This window comes from Crotalus tigris, unplaced genomic scaffold (genome assembly GCF_016545835.1).
Source record: "Crotalus tigris isolate CLP2741 ecotype Arizona unplaced genomic scaffold, ASM1654583v1 scf7180000017631.5181431, whole genome shotgun sequence".
Lineage (NCBI taxonomy): Eukaryota > Metazoa > Chordata > Lepidosauria > Squamata > Viperidae > Crotalus > Crotalus tigris.
Window position 1 is genome coordinate 158792 of NW_024096525.1, and position 20235 is coordinate 179026.

The following is a 20235-nucleotide window of genomic DNA, read 5'->3' on the forward strand; positions in this document are numbered from 1 at the left end:
GCAATTTGCGAAGATGAATTTTGCCTTTCGGATAGGGTGATTGGAAGGCCCACATCGATGCTAACAAGGTGCAACCCCACAGCATTGGAGTACGAGGCTTGCTTTTTCCTTATTCGGCCGACAAAGGAAAGTATGCCATCTTCACGATCTTATACTACAAGCACTAACTATCAAACTAGAACCCGAAGTGTAAATCTACAACAGAGCCTCTTTATCCTACAAATGCTCCGCCCAAAATATTCATTCGCTTCTCTCACCATCTGGGTTTTGCCCCATCGGCGTATCAACGCGCGCCCTCTGCACATGCGTAAAGCAGCCCAGCACGCCTCACTCCTAGAAGGAAGGTTCGCTCCTTAAAAAATACCCACCGCCCCAGCTGGCAAGACTCCGATTGGTTTGTTTATTATTGGCGCCGCTACCAATGAGAGGAGCAAGCGTGGGTCCCCGCCTTCCTGCAACTTGCTCGCGCTCGTCCCTGTGAGCAGACCCCGCGGCGGCGAGTGGTCGAGATGGCCCTCGCCGGTCTCGGGCTCCGGAGAGCGGCGGTCTCCTCTCTTTGGCTTCGTCTCGCGACGGGGTCTCCACCCCGCAGGCGCGCGGCGCATTTCTCTTTCCAGCCGGACCCGGAGCCCACCCAATATGGTGAGCGCTTTAATCCTCCTCGCCCGGGTCTGTGCTAACCGTCGTAGGGAGAAGACGCCGCTCCCCGGCCTCTTTGCAGCCCCTTGTCGAGTGCAAGGGAAGCGAGTCAGTCGGAGGAAGACACACCCCCCCCTTTGCTGCGGCTTTTTCTCCAGTCTAGCTGGCTGAAATGGCGGAAAGGGAAGCGGCATCTGTGCAAGCAATAGGCCAGGGTCTTATGAAAACGGCGTCCCCGCTGCGTTGGGTTTATGCCTGTAAAAAGTCTTACACGCGAATCAGAAAGTACTTCTTCCTCCCTTGCATCCTAAAATGAAGTTTCCACTACCTGTGTAGATGCAGCCACTGATGTGATACAGTACAAACAAGCTATGATTGTTCAGGAAATCAAGTGGGACCACAATACACTAAAGCTGATGGCACTTATCAAATGCCTGGTTATGACGCAGGTTGTCCCTTCCCGTTATTTAAAGTAGAGAAGAAGGATTTTCCTGACAGGACAATTAATCAGTGGTACAACTTGCCTCCAGAAGTTGTGAATGCTCCAGCAGTGAAAGTTTTTAAGAAGGGATTGGACAACAATTTGTCTAAAATGGTATAAGTTTTCCCGCTTAAACGGGGTGGGACTAGAAGACCTCCAAGGTTCCTTCCAAGACTGTTATTCTATTCTAACTTCCATGAAGAGTTTTATAGAAGAGGAAACTAGAGTAAATACAGTTTGTCACTTATAGCGGAGGCCTGGCACCTTGTAGAGTGTTACAGTATTTGCCTTTGTGAATACAGTTAACTGCACTCTTGTGCCATTCTGTCTCTTCATTTTCTGTCCTTATGGCATGTTGATGTTTCATTTTGACAAAAGATATGCCCTTCATTGTTCCTTTGAATATGGAAAGAGCATGAGTGATATTGAAAAGCCCACTTTAGGTAGGAATGAAAGTCATCTTGTGCCAGATCTTTATGTGATATAGTAATTGAGGTCACCTTTAAAATGTCATAATTCCTGTTCTGGGACTTTAATCTATTACTGGTCCCTCCATGCTAAGACTGTGTTGCAGAGGACTGCTTAGTTCTGAGGAAATTCTTTTTCATCTCCTAATTAAAATTTAAACCAACCTTAACAAAGCCATAGAGATGAGAATTCTATGATCCACAGAACTTGAGATATTTATGATCTCAGAAAAATTAAGTTAAAGGATTAAATCATAATTATAATAAGATGATTTTGTAAACAAGGACATCAGGTGAACTAGCAAGATCTTTTAACAAATGGAAAGGATCTTTTAAAAATACACTTTTAATTTGGTGGAACTTCTGTTGACTGGCTAACCAACCAAGGAGATGATTTTTGTGGATTTTCCCTCCTATTCTCTCAAATTGTTACTGTTGAACAAACACAATCATTGAGTACATACATTAGTGATACATTGGAAAACAGATGGAAATAAAGCTTTCCAAATGGATCTTGCTGTTTTTATATGGTGCTATTTGGCAATCAATTCAATATTCAATAATCTCTTCACAGGCCAGACACAAAAAATGAACCTTTTCCAATCTATAACAAGTGCCTTGGATAATGCCTTATCTAGAGATCCAACTGCAGGTAAGTTTTTATGCTTTGCTACATAAGAGAAACTTTTACTTAGAGCCTCTTCAATTGAGGATACTCACTACTACATAATTCACTCATTACTACATAAGGCAAAAACAATTATGTTATTCTGGAAATGCTTAATCAGCATATTTTCTCCCTCATATCATTTTTGGATGGTAAAATAATTCTATTTAGGTTTTGAATTTGCTCCCAAATAAAGTTTCTGTTTGAAGTTTGAAGCCTACTTCAGTGATGTGTGCTGCTAAATTAATATATTTTTATTTGCTGAGGAAAAAAATAAAGATAGCCTTTGTTGCAAAAATTATGAAATGAAGTAAGTGGAAAAGGTACAACTTTTAATGGAAATAGATTTCTTTCATGGTTTTTGTAAATTGGCTAGTCCTTTCATTTCCAGTATTATTTATGAAAAGTCTTGGATCTTATCACTTATCAAATTCATGTTATATAAAGAAAACATGTAGAAATGTACATGTACAAAGTAGAAAAAAGTTAGATGAAGGTGACTTTCAATTTTAACAATCCAGTTTTCTTTCTGAACAACTATTTCCTTGATTTCTAATATACACAGTAATATTTGGTGAAGATGTATCCTTTGGTGGAGTTTTCAGATGTACTGTTGGCTTGAGAGACAAATTTGGTAAGTTCACAATTTAATAATTCATCATATCTCATGTTACATTATTATTTTCATAAAACAATTTTTCATTTTGATAAGGTCTCACTATTGTATTGGATAATAAGTAAACATAATTAGCAATAAAAATTGAGATCATTGGTTAAAACCATAATTTTGAATAACTTTAGAGCAGTTACTGGAATGGTTGATATGAATTAGTCTTTGCAAATGGATGTTATTTTGCTGTCCAGAGCCACTTTGGATGCTATCTAAATCTGATTAAATAAATAATTGATAAATGTTCTAATTGTTGATAAAAACAAAAGTCTAGTTTAGGAGTACACCTGATCTAGGTGGGGAGATTGTTACATATAATGGGTGTTGGCACTACAGTGTGCGAGGCATTCACAGACAACTTGTATGGAAAATAAATGATGTCACGTTTAAGGCTTTGTAAATAATACATTGCTCATATGGGCATAATATGGAGTTCTACTGAGGAATCTAGCTACACAAGCATAGCTTTACAATAAAATAAATTAGAGTGGTTTAATTTTGAAATTATTACATAATTATTGAGGAAAATTAAGGAAGTTAGAAGAAAAGTTACAAACTGGAAATAGTTAGCTGTGGGAGAACATTGAAGGGACATATGATCATACTCTTAGTATGTCTGAAGTACATGGAATCTAGTGTGTATAACATGGACTAAAGGTTTTGAGTAACAGGAAGACGGATTTCAGCAGAATGCTTAGAAAAAGCTTTGAGATTGAAAGAGCAGTTCAGTGGTGGTGCCAATTACCCATAGAAGTGATGGATTTTCAATCTATGTCCAGTGTTTTAATTCTGATTCCTCTATAGAGAAGAGGATTGGAGATATTGGCTAAAATGACCCTTTTCATCACTATTTTTTAGTTCTACTTTTAGTTAAAGGCTAATTAAAAAAACCCACAAATGGTGTAAGCTCTTTTCATTCCATCAGATACCATGTATTAAAATACGTTTTCCTGGTTCATATATTATATATTAATAATAATCTCTTATAGGTAAAGACAGAGTGTTCAATACTCCTTTATGTGAACAAGGAATTGTGGGATTTGGCATTGGAATTGCAGTTACTGGTGCCACAGCTATCGCCGAAATCCAGTTTGCTGACTATATTTATCCTGCCTTTGATCAGGTTAGAGCATATTTTAAGATGTCGAAAATTAGAAGGAAATTTAGAGATATTACATTAACTTTCTTAAAACAATGAAAATGTGACTGTAGAGAGATTAGGTGTGATGATTGAAAGGATCTTCATGAATATGAACTAGAATTGTTGACAAGTCTGTGCCATTTTGTATGTTACAAAAGGAACAAAAATTGTGAAAATATGTTGATAAGACCTTGCTGTTTCAATTAACATGCAAAAAGAGAATTGGCACTTCTGCTATGGACAGCTGAAAGTCCTACATAATCCTCTTGAGGAAAATGTATTCTTTTATGGAATAAGAAGACGTAATGTCAGAAGCATGAGTACTATATTTCTGTCCTGTAACGGGAAGGAGCCTATAGTAAGAAATAATGAAGGTAGGTTCACAGTTGAGCATCGATACATCTCTGGTTGGAATTGTCTGTTTGCTTGATAAAATGTGCTATATTATCACATTTGAGAACCCAAGATAATTTCTAATTTTTGTATGTAGAAAAGTCTTAAAAATCAATTTTATATTTGTAGTTAGCTCAAATAAAGAGAAAACCATCTCAAAATAATCAATAACTGAAACAATAGCTTGATGTGGGAAATAATATATACATTGATTAAATGAATTTATACCAGTAGAAGATATAACTGGATTTCTGAACTCACTGAAAAACATGTACATTCCCTAACACTCCCAAATGCTTAGGCAGATTCATTGAAAATGTGGGCTGTGTGAGGTGCTGCAAATGGGAGAGGGGGTTTGCCAAAATGGAAAAACTTTGTGGGGGGGGGGCCAAGGAAGACTGGCAATCACACTATCACTGGGCATTTGGCAACTGGTTGTAAGTGCTAACAAGTTGCCAAGTGCCCAGATTATAATATATTGCAGGGATGGTGGTGGTGCGACATTTTGTGATAGCTGGAATTGCTTTAAAAGCTGTAAAGCAACCTTTCTGTGGCTGTTGTAAGTTTGAGTTGCCATTAGTCAAGGACTGTCTTCAGATATTCTTCCCTAACCTGAACTTTTATATCTTCCAACAGCGCATGCATTGCCGCTATAACTTGAGTAAATCCACCTTGCTGCTAGTCATTCTTTTCTACATTTCCCTGCCTTACCGACTTCTTCAGAAAATTAGGTCTTTGTATAATGTATCCAAAATGTGAATACTTGAGTTTGGTTATTTGTGCCTTGAGTGGATTAATTTGGTCTAGGCTGCCTTTATTTGTTTTCATCTTATCGTATTATTCATGATAACATGTTTCAAGCTATTTCATGATATGTTGTTCTAATGTTTATTTTTATTTATTTATTCAGTTTCTATAGTCGTCCAGCTCAAACAAGTGTTTCTGGATGACTTAACAGTAATATGTTATTCTCATGAGTATTCTTTAGTATTCAAGTTAAAAAAACTTCAATATTCTTTCTATCCTGCTTTTTTCAAAGTCCAACTTTGGCTTCCATAGTGTCATAAGGAATACTATGGCTTGCACAATTCTCATCTTTGTAGATATAAGCACATGATGGGATCTGAATATTTTTTCCAAGGCCTTCATGGCTGCTGTATGGAATAATTGTCAGCAGTGTTTTTTCTTGACTGCTTGTTCCTTTTCTGGGATGGTTGATCCTAAAAGACAAAAGCTATCTTCCACTTCAATATCTTCATTGTCAGTCCTGGTTGGTCTACCAGTTGTTGTTAGTTTGGTCTTTATATTTAATTTTAGTACCATTTTTTCATGTTTCTTGCAAATCTTTTGCATTTTTGGCTATCAGAAGAGTGGACAGTGAGATGTTCTGGGATATCCATTTTTCTAATTAATTCCACAGCTTGATGTTATCAACATAATTAAAAGACTTTCTGTAATCAATGAAACAATGACTTCATTTTTTTAATATTCTTTAGCTTTCTCAATTTTCCAGAGTGCACCAAAAATCATGGCCTGTGTTCCTTTTCTACAGTTAGTTTGAATATCTGGCATTTTTTTTCCCATGTGGATTCTGATTTGAATATTTATTATTGTTATTTTGATATCCTTCCTTTATTTTGTACAACTCCAAGCAGTGCACATAATATTAGTTTCTTTACTATTGGATAGTATCCATAATTTCAGAATTCGCCTCTTGTTTCTATATAATTTATAATAGAACACGAATGTGCTGTAACTGTATAAATAGGTCCTTATAATTGCATGTAACGTTAAATCTCTCTATTTCTTCAGATTGTTAACGAGGCAGCAAAGTATCGATACCGTTCTGGAGATCTCTTTAACTGTGGAAGCCTTACAATAAGAGCGCCTTGGGGATGTGTGGGTCATGGTGCATTGTATCACTCTCAGTCCCCAGAGGCCTTTTTTGCTCATTGTCCAGGACTGAAGGTATAGAGTAATTCTTTATTAGATGGTCTTTAGAGTGTTCTAATAATTCTTTTAAAATATAAATATAAAAGGTTACTTTTATATTTGTTTTATCTGTTTTTTTTACATTAAAACAGATACAAGGAAATTATAGAATACAAATATTACACAGGGAAATTTGCAGAATGAAACACCACAAAGTAAAATTAAATGGATGCATTTATAAAATAATCCTCTTGGAAGAAAAACAATCTCTCTTTTATCCTAGGTATCAAAATGGATTAGAACAAACATAATTTTGTGTCAGTTTAATAACTTCAAAGCTAGTTTTGAAATCATGTTAAAGAATAGCTAAATAGTAAATAACCATGGTTAAAGAGATTAAAAACCTTATTTTAAGGAAACTCAAATCTTGGGTATGGCAGCAAGCTATGTGCAGAATTATAATCCATAAATGATTTCCAGGTTATATTGAAATTAATACCAGAATAGGTTTTTTTTCATTTATGAAGTTATTTTTCATATTGATTAGCGTTCCCATAGTTTCAGCTGCCATTCCTCTAATGAAAGATTAGATGTGATTTCCAGTAAGAAGTATTCTGATGCCAGTTTTCATATGTAAAATCAGCTCAATGTATTTTGTAGATATATAATATTTGCTAATAATAGAAAAATGACTGATGGAAAAGGAAGACCAACATTTAAGACTTGTTGCATCCTATAGTAGTTTATTTTTCAGTACACCTGAGTTTTTTGGCTTTGACACCAAGTATGATTTATGATTCCATTTTGATTTTTACATTTCCATATTTTATTTCAATATTCATTATCTATTTTAGTAATCATTGGAACAATAGAACTTATTGTACCAGTTTTTCTCTTAAGTATATAAGTTGAAATTCATTTTCATTGATATTCCCATTTTTGCATGTCAGTTATCCTCCTTAAATTCTGCATCCATTTAATCATATAGACATTGACATATTTGGTCTCTAAATCATATTTTAATAGGAGCTGATTTATTAGATAGATAGATAGATAGATAGATAGATAGATAGATAGATAGATAGATAGATAGATAGATAGATATGCACATACTACTTGTTTCCATAGATGCAAACCATCCATATAGTGCTAACTGAGTCTGTAATCCAGGTTGAATAATTACCCTAATAGTGTAACTTGGTGCCACCAATCTCATTTTTCTCTAATTTCTCTAATTCATTCATGGTCATTTATTTAATCAGATTTGTCTTTGCCATGCATTTAGCATCTTTTCACTGAGTCTTATTGGGATAATTTGAAATAGGAAATTATCCCTTGGAGCATTGATTATTTTTTACTCTTGATATTTTTCTTAGCCAAGATAATCTCTAACTTGTTTATGTATTCATTTTCTTGAAGATTGTTGTTCCAAGAGGACCTATTGAAGCCAAAGGACTGTTATTGTCATGTATAGAAGATAAAAACCCTTGCATATTCTTCGAACCTAAAATAATGTACAGAGCAGCAGGTAAATTTTTCTATTGAACAGACCTTATACAGTATATAATCTTGAGTTGAACAGACCTTATACAATATATCATCTTGTTCAGTGATAGTGAACCTTTTAAAGTCTGAGTGCCCCAAAACCGACCCCCTACTCCTGTCCCCGCTCCGCCCTGCCCACTGGGCCACCCACCTCCTCCATGGCCCACCACAGATCACCCAGGCAACCCAGCAGCGCCATGGTGGCCATGCCCTCCGCCCGTGCCCCGCAGCAACATCTGCGCACAACGGGACGCAAGGGCGGAGTCTTGTCCCCGCTGCCCGGCTACCATGTCCTTGGTTGCGCTGCTTTGCGTGGACTGTGCCTGGGGGCAACTCTCCGGGGGGGCTGCTGGTGAGGGGGCCATGGGGAAAAGCGGGGCTGGAGCAACGGTGTTGCCTCTGGCACACATGCCATAGGTTCGCCATCGCTGATCTAGTTCAATCGTTTGCTCAGGGCAGAATTTACTAACCATATCTAATAATTGACCATCCCACTGATTGAAGATTTCTTCTTACTATATTTAGTGTTGGTCAAACAGCGCAGTACATTTTCTAGTACTATAAAGTCATTGTTGTACTGTGAGCTACAAACAAGTGTGGAATCTCAATTCTGATATGACCTGTCCCCTGCTTTCCTTCAATGTTTAGTGCAGCATATTCCATCAGCTCCCCAGCCTTCTAAGCAACTTCCCTTTCTCCTGTGTCTCTCCTCAACTTCTGATGACTTTGTTGTTTTCTCCTTGTCTTCTTTTCCCCCATACCACTTGTATCAAAATTAAAATAGTTTTGTTTAATGCAAGAACAAAGCCATTCCATTCCACTTTTGATTTGGTTATTGACCACCCAAAGAATAGCTATTCTGTGCATGGAAAGGTTTATGTTTGGAATGTTCTTCATATTCCTAACTTCTGTCAAATAAAGGAGAAAATAAAACTGAATCCCCCAACCATGGTCATGACTGATAATTTGCAGTCATGACTGATAATTTGCAGTTGGTTTCATTCAGTTAAGCTGAATCTGCATTCAATCAAAATTCCCTAGCTTGGGAGGTACAGAATTTATGGCGAGGTAATATATATTCTGACCTCCTTAAATAGCTGTGGGATTTTTATTGTTGAGCAATACTGGTTAATGTAAGACAGGTGACATATAAAGACGTGTTATGATTTTAGTATTTATAACACAAATTTGGGGTATTGAGAAACTGTTCTACTCAAACATGACAGTTGTTTTTCAGAAATTAAACTTTAAACAGTGGAGGGTGTTTTAATGAACGGTTGAATGATTCAAAAGCAGATAGTGGTACTTAGAGGAAAAAATGAGTCATCTTGACATTATCAGGTTTAAATTTCTTGTGGAGAATTTGTTCTTATGACCTTTTCAGCTTCATTTAATTCCACCTTATATGACATAAATAGTATAGAAATAAATGATTTGCATCAGTGGTTGTTATAGTGACATGGCAAGTAAGATTAAAAACAACCAGTTTTTCAATCAGTGTTCAAAATGTCCTGTCACAGGATCGACACATGTTTTCCTACTATAGATAAGGATTAATAGAATTAAAATTCATATACTGCAACATGCATGAATTAGCAGTTGTGGCTGTTTATAGAAGCATAGGCAACCACCCTTAAGGCAGAAGTAAATAATGTAATAATTTCCTACTATATGTGAATCCAGCCACTGATCTGAAGAAGTTAGAGTTCAATACAGGCCATATGGATTACTAGTTCTATGAGCAAATATTATTTTTTTCATTAATGGAGTGCTGAAAACTCTGAGAAAGAAAACTAGATAAATCCTTATTTAAGTATCTCTGAATGAATATTTTGCTAATATTTAATACAGCATAGTTAACGTATCAGAAAAAAGATTAATATGTACAAATGATAACATTTATTAATAAATGAAATATAATTAAAATATTTCCTATTTTCTATATTTTTATGTCTGTATATCTATATAGTTATATATCTATATTTATAGTAAAGTGTTCACAAAATATTTATATATCCATGCTGACTTGGGTGCTAGAAGTTGTAGTTCCCTATCTCTGTTCTAGATATTCAAATTATAAACTTAATTGTTTTCCTTTTATTCAGTGGAACAAGTACCTGTGGAGCCTTACTCCATCCCTTTGTCTCAAGCAGAAGTGCTTCAGGATGGAAGCGATGTGACTTTGGTGGCTTGGGGTACTCAGGTAAGATTTGCTAGGATTTGAGGAAAGAAATCCCAAATACTTCTTACTAGTTACTACTATTACTTCCTAATACTTTACCATTATCACTTTATTGGCATGTTCATCTGGGTAGTGTTGCCATCCGAAGCAATTACTTCAACAGATGTTTCATTCAGGCCTCCATTATGTGTGTATGTAATATTCTAGAATATTCTTGTCATGAAAATGATGGAAATTAAAGAAGACCCAAATAAATAGGATTAGAACCAGAATGTTAGTAATACTTAGATCTTGTTGAAATTCATGAGATTTAAAGTTTATTGCATGCTTTCTCCTAATATTTAGGTTCATATTATAAAGGAGGTAGCAATTATGGCACAAGAAAAATTAGGAGTGTCCTGTGAAATAATTGATTTGAAGACAATTTTGCCTTGGGATGCAGATACTGTGTGCAAGGTAAGTGTACATACCCTGTTTGTCCATTTAATCGAACTCATTTATAATCTGATTATTATTCAGTAGTGATATATAAGATGGATACAAAATATTTTGAACAAATCTCTGTTGTTTGTCTATGGAAATCTATGGTCCAAGGAAACCAAACTCTTAGGAAATATATATATATATATATATATATATATATATATATATATATATATATATATATATATATATACACACTTTTTAAAAAGAAATGTCACAAACTACAGGGGCAGCACTGAAGTGATATTTTGGATCTCTCTGTCTGAGATTAAATATAAAATGTGGGGTTTGAAGAGGGATTTTGAGTCTTTAACTACTCTCCCTCCCCCTTCAAGAGTTGCAAGTGTAGCTTCTAGCCTGCTGAGCAGTTATCTATAGGGATGTTGGATTTATTTCAGTCTCAAGTATGAAAGAATGTAGACTAGGCCTTTGGGAATTGGGGGGGGGGGAATGAAAGGATGAAATAAATCACGTCTCCATTTTGTTTGAAGAATGATAGCTTTTTTTCCCTCACAATTTTTCTTTTTATTCTTCTATGCTAATTGTTTCCTTTTTCTTTCTTTTCCCTCTTATCCTCTCATCTGTCGCTTCCTTGTATCATACCTCTCCCTAATTTCTCTTGCCTTGCCTTCCTTGTGGGGAAGTATCCAGTGAACCCCTATATTTTAGTGCTGTTTTATCATAGTGCGTGTGACACTTTTCCCATGGATGATATTCAGTATTTCTCCCTGCCTCCTGAACCTGATTTCTCCCTGTAAATAGCCACAAGCCTTTTGGTAACGATAGCCTGGAATTGTGTGAATTGGAAGCATCTTTTTTTCATGAAAATGCTATCATTCGGTGCAAGTATTATAACATCTGATAGCTGTTTTTTTTATAGTTCTGACAGGAGTAAATAACGCCAATATCCAAAATAGCAAGTAGCAATAGTCACCAGCTTTCCCCCATCTTTTCAAAAGAATATAAATGTTAATATTGACCACACAACAAACCCCACTGACACCATATATAAATTGTGTCTTGGGAAGGCAAGGTATTATTTTACAACTGCATTTCTATATATATATGAATTAAATATATTCTAAACGACATGGAATGCAAATGATTAAGGGCAGCATTAGTAGGATAAATGTTAACCTCTTAATTATTTTAGAAAAAAATAAAAGTAAATCTTATGAATATCAATTAATTTTCATACTTCTCATTACAGTTCTTTTTTTAAAAAAATTACAAATAGTATAGTCATGTTCTGACCACTAGAGGTCTCTGTTAGATCAATTAAATCTGGGGTTTACATATGTTTTACTATTATTTTCTAAAAGCTGGTTTTATTTTTTTTTGCCAAAATAATTTGAGTATTTAATCTGTTTTATAATTTGAACTGTTTTTGCAATAATTTGATGTTAGTAACATATTATCAAATGTCAAGGTAATGATAATAGGCCACCTGTCTATCATGAGTGCACTTCTCAAACTGATAGTTATCCCATGCATACTGAATATTAGTGTTATGATTCCTCACTAACCAGTGGATCCGGCAGCTGAGTCTGAGAGTCAGATAAGGAGGAGGGGCCTGGAGTGACATTAGAGTCAGAGGAAGGCTCTGAGGAGCTCCAAGACTTACAGTCGGACGAGGAGCCTGGCCCCTCTACTCACACTCAGGCTGAAACACAGCTGTGCTGGGAGCCTGAGTTGGACAGTGATGAAGAACAGTTGGTACAAATCACGCATGCACGAATGCGTAGGAAAGAGAAGCGAGTAGGACAGAGGAATGTAATAGGGCAGTTCCAAAGGCAAAGGAGAAGGCATTAGGAAGCCACGCCTTGGCTGAATTAGAAAAAGGAAGGTATGGGAGGTGCTGGTTGCCGAAGGCAACTGTTCATGTTGAGGATCAAGTTTCTGTGGACTGTGTTTGCCTTGGACATTGTCTCAGGTCTGTGAGAATAAAGGGTTGTTTTTTTCTTGCAGTTCCTGCCTGTTTCTTGGAAGAGGGGTTTCTCCTAGTTAGCATAACAAGGACTCACGTAGGCTGGGACAGAACAATTAATTTGAACAAAATTATATCACAAAATAAGGATACATTTTACCATCTATTACATTTTATTTCAATGAATTTAAACTATATTTATTCTTCTGTTCTGTACTATGACCAATTGCTTCCCCATACCTTACTGCAGTGATGGCGAACGTTTTAGAGACTGAGTGCCCCAAAACTGGCCCTGCCCCCACTCCACCCCCTGCCAACCCCCGCTCTGCCCCCCCACCCCCTGCCCCACCTGCCCACAGGACCACTCACCACCTCCAGGGCCCGCCACAGATCGCCCAGGCAGCCCAGCAGCACTATGGCAGCCACACCCTCTGCCCGCGCCCTACAGCATCAACTGCATGATGGGGTGTGAGGGCTGCCTGGCTGCTATGTCCTTGGCTGCGCTGCTCCATGTGGGCCATGCTCGAGGGCGAGTCTCCTTCAGAGGGGCTGCTGGAGAGGAGGGGATCACGGGGGGAGGCACGGCCGGGGCAACGGCACGTGTGCCCACAGAGAGGGCTCCGAGTGTCGTCTCTGACACCTGTGCCATAGGTTCACCACCACTGTTACTGTCTAAGAAAGGTTGTTTGAAATTCTTTGTAATAAGAAACGTCTTTGTTCGATAAAATAACTCAGGACTGTTGATTTAGAAATGTGCTTTCTTTTTCAGTAGAGATAAATAAAGGGGATGGATGGATCCAATTGTAGTGCTAACCATGATTTCTTTAATTGTGTTTAAATAAATTAAATATGGAATCCAACTCCAAACTCAAGAGGTAGTCCTTCAATTACAACTATTTGTTCAGCAACTGTTTTAAGTTATAATGGCACTGAACATAGTAGGGACTTAACTGGTTGTCAAAATTCTGGCCATTGCAGTACTCCTGCAGTGGCATGACTAAAATTTATAATACTTGGCAATCAGCCCACACTTATGTGGTCATGTGCTTTGCAACTGCAATATTTAGTGACAACAATCTGTGTCCCAGATGCTGTCATAACTGAAGACTACCTGTATATAATGCTAATCAATAACCATAGCTCACAAACAAGATTGGCTGAGCTCACAGAATGCACTAATCAAAAGGCCAGATTTCATATTTTGGCTTAGAATGGGAACAAAGCTGATATCAGGGAGAACAGTATTCCCCAAAAAGGAAGAAAGTGGATGAGAGGGATTGTCCCTTATGTTCCTTAAGATGATGTAGAAGTTTCCATCCTTTGATGAGTCATGGCTTTTTAGCCTAGGTAAGGTTCTTTTAAGAGCCTTATAGTTGTATATTCCTAGCAAGAGCTGATTAAATCGTTTGTGGCTATAAGCAGACCTCATCTAGGAACGGCTATAATTGGAGCACATGAGGAAGATAGGCAAAGGTTTTCCAAGCCACAATTTTCAAGTTGGTCCTGTGAGCCCAGAAGATTCTTCAAGTTATAAACCACTTCTGCACGGGGAAGTGTTACATTGTCTGGAGTCAAAAGTGGAGCATCTCTGTCATCAAAAGGCTTCCAAACCCATAGCTCGAGATTACTCAGAGCATATTAGTTGAAATTCTTAGCCTGTTTGTAGTTATAATTATATTCTTAATTCTAGGTTTCTCTGAAGAAAGAAAAGGAAAAACACTGGGTAATTCTATAATTTAGTTCTATAAAAGCATGTCTGCATCCATCTCAAGTTGTCATTTTCTTCCAGATTTTTTTACACAAGTTTTTTTAATTTGATAGAGGTACATGTATCAGTTGGTCAAATGTTGAATTATGGTGAACAAAAATGGGCAGCTGCCTGCCACAATTTAGTCATGTGCCTACATTTGCTGTATTCCAGAAACACTAGATCAGGGGTAGGCAACCTTGGCTCTTTCATGACTGGTGGACTTCAACTCCCAGAATTCCTGAGCCAGCCACGCTGAGGGGAAAGGGAGAGGTTTCCAAGCTGAGCCATGCTGGCTCAGGAGTTCTGGGAGCTGAAGTCCATGAGTCATGAAAGAGCCAAGGTTGCCTACCCCCTGCACTAGATGATGGAAGCTTCCTAAAACCCTTTAAAAAGGAATGATTAAGGGTAGGAAGGGATTCTGTGCCTTTTCATTTTTGACTTGGTATGACATTTACATTTGAGAGGTTTTTTTCTTTGTAAATGATGGTGGTGAAACCAACTTTTTCTTGTTCCCTGTTCTCCATTTCAGCTTGTGATTCCATTGGCATGAGTTACACTTTTTTTGTAAGAGAATTCATGGACATAAGTAAGCTAAACACATTTTAAGCTTTGCCGAGTCTGTGTTGATTTGTGGGAATTGAAAAATCTATTGCAAAATGAAATGTTGAGATATTATTTTAATTGTAGTAGTTCAGGACGTGGATAACGTTCTATCAAATAAATACAAATGTAATACGTTTGCAAATATTCTGGTCTAATATTTTTGAATTCTAAATGTGATAGTATTTGTGTTTTTGTTACTTGTTTTATTTTACAGAACTAATTTCAATTTTTGAGAGAATGTTAATGATTTTAAAGTCTAATATTTCCTAAACATACATGCAATATAAACAAGTATTGTAACAACATATATGAGAAGGGAAGATAATTATTGTGACATTTTTTTCTACCCAATATTTTTCATATTAATTTTTTGTGTGGAAAGAGTTGACATATATAAAACTATAGAAAGGGAGAAGAATTTGTATAGCTGAAGTAATTTGGCAGTTTTCTACTATTTGTTGTATACTCTCTTAACACTTTTTTGATTAATTATCCCAAAAATCAATGGGTAAAGCAAGATTAGTTGCATCCTCTTGTTTAGCAATACAAAATCTAATCTTTATTTTTCTTTCCTTTGGAAAGAAATATTATCTAAATTTATATGGCTGCCTATCTCACATATAGGTTTCTGGACAGTTTACAAAAAACTAAAACAAAATTAAAGCAACAAAAAGATTTAAAATTTAAAAATGTGGAAAACTATAAAAGCATATAAAAACATAATGAAATCTATAAAACAGCTAAGATAAGCCCATTCTTCAAAACAATCAGTACAACCACTGTACCAACTCCACTACAGTCCTGAGTCCCAATGCCTGTTGGTAAAACCATGTCTTCAAAGCCTTACAATAAACCAGCATACTCAAGGCCAATCTCATTTCCAGGGAATCATGTTCCCCAAAGCAGGTGGTATGGCAGAATCGGCTCTTCCTGAGTCCACCAAAAAATGCTCCTTGGTTGATGGTAACCAAACGTGCCCTTCCTGCCAGATGGGATGGGTAGATGTAATTGGATAAAGACCGTCCCTCAAGTAACCTGATTTCATGCTATGTGGGACTTTAAAGGTCATTACCATTACTCAATTGAATTCGGAAACAAACCGGTAGCAATGCAGCTTCTGGAGCAAAGGGGTAATGTGCGCAGATGAATGGCGCACATGTAACTGTCCACATATAACTGGCTTCATTTTGAACCAATTGTAGCTTCTGAATAGTCTTAAAGGACAGACTCATGTAGAATGCATAGCAGTAAATCTATATGAGAGGGGGTTAAAACATGAATGAGACTCAGCATAGCCTCTTGGTCTAGGAATGGACACATACAATAGTAGGTGTGCAAGGGTTATCCTGACCACAGCTGCTACTATTCTTCAAACAGGAGCAGTGAGTCCAGAAAGACCCCCAGATCTTACACAGTTCACATTGAGGTGGTATACCATCCAGAAAAAGAGATGGAAAGTCCCAAAATCCAGGAGGATCTAATACTTAAATCCACTTAGTCTTGCTTGGTTTGAGCTGAATCCTGTTCTTCATCCAACCGATCACTACCTCCAAAGAGCAGGACCTCCGTAGCATCACTTGATTGGCCCAGGGTGGAGATATACCGTAAAGCTGAGTACCATTGGCATACTGATGATAACTCGCCCTTTGCCATCAGATAACCTCACCCATGTAAATGTTAAATGAGAGGAGAAAGTATCAAACTATGTGGCATCCTGCAAAGCAGGACCAAAGCTGCCCATATCCCGAATTTGGTTGTTGGTATCGAAAGCTGCTGAAAGGTCAAGAACAAGGATGCATAACCACCTTCTCAACAATTTTCCCTTAAAAAGGAAATATTAGAGACTGGAGAAAAATTGTCCAGAACAGTTGAATCTTGCAATAGCTTTCTAAAGACGGAGCAAATGGCAATATAAATCTTCATGTGCCCAAAGAAACCTGAAATGGGTTGGAGTGGTATACATACAGCTTGCTTGTTTCTCATAATACAGTGGGTTTTAGCCTTTGAGCTATCAGGAAATACTTTTTTCATCAGCCTTTCAAATCCTGAGGGATTTGTTCAATCTCAGATACCTTGTTGACATTTGAGATTTCGAAACACTCCGTTCAGGCAAGGCATTGATCAGATTCAAAGTTTCAGTGATTATGATCTGAAAATATGCCCTACATTTGCCCAATATAGTTGCTTTGCAACTGCATTGCAACTGAAGATCACAAATTCATCACCACCATCATCATTACCACCCTCATAGGGCTACCATTTTTCTGGGCTGGAAAAATCTGGAATAGATGACAAAAGAGTCACAAAACTGACTTCTTTGCTTCTTCCTATCAGTTGCCCGGATATTGGCAGTCATACATCATTGTCTTAAAGGATGCAGTTCTTTTTTTTAAGATAAGTTGTCTATCATATCAAGAAATTAAGTTATTACCCATATCTTTCTAGTCCTGTATATACTTGAATAACATGTCTTGGGGTCATTGTGAAAGAAAGCGAACTACATAAATCAGATGAACTATATATAGTTTATTATGTTGATAGACAAAATGCATGTGTAATATTTAAGTTAGATTTGCAGTGCTTAGGTTAAAATAATAAAACAATAAAAAAAGTTAAGCGAGAGCTTGATTCTCACAGATGTTGCCAAAAAAAAAAAAAAAAAAAAAGAGAGAGAGAGAGGAGAGGATTAAGTTGGATAATCAAAAGGAAAATTAGGTGGATGGAAGACACCAGAACGTGAGAGTCATTTTTAAGAAAATTGAGTTTCTCTGGAGGAAGAAAAACAAATTAACTATCCAGTATCAATAAAGACTATTAAAAAAAGAAAAAGGAGAAAAGAGTATTTAAAAAGAAAAGTGTTTAACCACAGTAACATTTCACATTTACAGAAAGGAATTTGACAAGGGAGAGGTGGGAATTACTGTAATTAAGAATAGTGTAAAGGAGAATGGAAATTGTGAGGAGAAAGATTGTACCTAAAATATAAAGGGAATAGTAGTTCCCACCTTTTTTGTCCTGTAGCAGAAGCATTGAAATGAGGAATGGTAACATGATGGAGAAAGAAGAGGGTAAAGTGAAGGCCCCAAAGCCTTACAAAGAAAACAGAATAGGAATATTTCAAGATTTAAGAAGAGAGTGTTAGAGAATAGGCCTTGGATATTGGAATAATACCAGTAAGAATTATTTTATTTTTCATGTAAACTTCTTTTCTAGTAAACTGCTCATAATAAACTTTAGGTTATCAAAATACAGTACTGAAAATCATTTTGTTGTAAAATATAACAAATAATACTAACAACTTTATAAATGTATACATTCATTACTATCATGAAATAAATTAGACTGTGTAAGGATGAAATAAAACTGACATCTATAATTTAAGGTAGATAAAACCTAACCCTAATTATTAACTATAACCATATACAAGCTACGACTGACAAGGCTGAGTGGCTTTGGAGGCATGGAGCTTCAAGATACAGGTCTTGAACTTTTTTAGTTCTGGACGGCACTAACCTCTTCAGACTGAGTTTGCAACTTAGGGGTTCTCCTGTACTTATGATTCCTGCTTGAAGCTGGCGGTCATGGCTAGAAGAGCTTTTGCACAACTTCGGTTTGTATATCGGCTGCAGGCTTTCCTGGATCAGGACTCTTGCGATTAACCACTAAAACCCTAATCATCTCTTGTCTGGACCACTGCAATGCGCTGTACATGGGGCTACTCCTGAAATGCGTTCAGAAGCTTCAGCTAGTGCAGAGTATGGCAGCACAAGCAGTCATTGGGGTCCCTAGAATGGCCCATGTTACACTGTTACTCTGTGAGCCGCAGAGGCTCCCGATTTGCTTCCATGTGCAGTTCAAGGTGGTGGTATGATCTTTAAATCCTTTCATGGCATGAGACAATATTTAAGTGACTCAGCACCTTTTATTCTTAATCTGCTCCTTAATTCTTGAGCTTTAGTTATTTAAAAGCAAATTCCCTGCTTCTTCCAAGCTAATTTATACAGCATTGGATTTTTTTTTTTTTTTTTACAGAATGGCATACAAATAGTTAGCTTTATTCAGTAGTGAGTAAGATATGAAGAAAGAATGACCTTCCATAGTCAGCCTTAACGATTGCTCAAGAATATGAAGTATCACTCAGAGAATAGCCATGATATTATTGCAGAATTATAGCTAACAATTTCTTCTACCTACTTCTTCCTATTTAGTGATAAAATGAAGTTGCAGGCAGAGAGAATGGCTGCATTCTTGTATTTGTCTTTCATATTTCTTTGGACTAAGAATTTATAGAACTTCGAAGGATTAGATTACATTCCAATTCATGAGCTATGAGTGCACATTTTTGCTTATAATATCTTTCTGTGTACATTACGACTTAGAATCGTAATCACTGAGGTACTATGGGTGTTGGGATTCCTAATTCTGTTGGATGGGTGGGTGGTTTGATATTAAGAAATAGTATTAATGAAATTAATTTGCACCTCTGTTCTGGTTGCCCATTAATTCTTAATTATACTGTTTCACTCCATTGAACAAGTTACAGATGTAGACTTGTTTTTTTTTATAAGCATAATTTGAGAGACCTGTGCCAGTATTTAAAACAAACTCTATAAATGCCAGTCTATGATGAGGGAAAAAGTATGACTGAACTTTTGAATCTTATGAAGAAGTCTAGATTAGGTTCCCCCTCCCCACATTTTACATGCTGTTTTTTTTTTTTAAAAAAGTTTTTTATTTGTAATAGAATTAAAACAAAAATGGACAAGTGTGACATTCCAGAGTACGGTAAGTATTTCGAATAGTTTGTTTCTCGTGGTACAAAAAAAATAATACACTATTCTTAACCTCTATATAAGCCTCATCCTTCTATGTAATACAATTAAATATACAATTATATGTACAGTTATATATACATTTCAATCCTATCATTAACTTGAGATCCGAGCAGTTCTTCTTAATTCATACCAGCAGTAAAATTTGTCCCAGATTTCGAAGTATTCGAGTTCTGTCTTGTCCTTCATAATCATTGTAAGCCTGTCCATCTCAATTTTACATGCTGTTTTTTGAATGACTTGGAAAGGTATTTTTCTTCTAGAGGACAGGAATGTTTTTATCATTCATAAACTGCCCATACATTGGGTTGTTTTACAACACTGTAATAATTATATGTTTAAATCTGTTAAGTCTATCGAGACATATTGAGTAAGACCAAATTAGATAAAACCAAAATCTATAGTTGCCACATACTGAATCTTGCTTTGTGAAATAATAAATTTAAATTTCCCAACTTTCCAGAAGGTATGTAGCTCCTAACTTTCCTGCATTCCTTCCATCAGGAGGAAAATTACCAGTTGC

The 20235-nt window shown here is 36.6% G+C and overlaps 1 protein-coding gene across 1 annotated transcript in view; it reads left to right on the plus strand.

Annotated features, from left to right (window-relative positions):
* Positions 1-320: 320 nt before the first annotated feature.
* The window catches only part of BCKDHB (branched chain keto acid dehydrogenase E1 subunit beta), a 43342-nt gene continuing 23427 nt past the window's right edge, over positions 321-20235 (plus strand). The window contains exons 1-8 of the mRNA XM_039334444.1: positions 321-642; positions 2162-2239; positions 2820-2888; positions 3914-4047; positions 6271-6426; positions 7810-7918; positions 10041-10138; positions 10463-10573. Of these exons, the coding sequence (XP_039190378.1) occupies positions 510-642; positions 2162-2239; positions 2820-2888; positions 3914-4047; positions 6271-6426; positions 7810-7918; positions 10041-10138; positions 10463-10573 (888 nt within the window). The 5' untranslated portion in view covers positions 321-509. The remainder of the gene's footprint in view (positions 643-2161; positions 2240-2819; positions 2889-3913; positions 4048-6270; positions 6427-7809; positions 7919-10040; positions 10139-10462; positions 10574-20235) is intronic.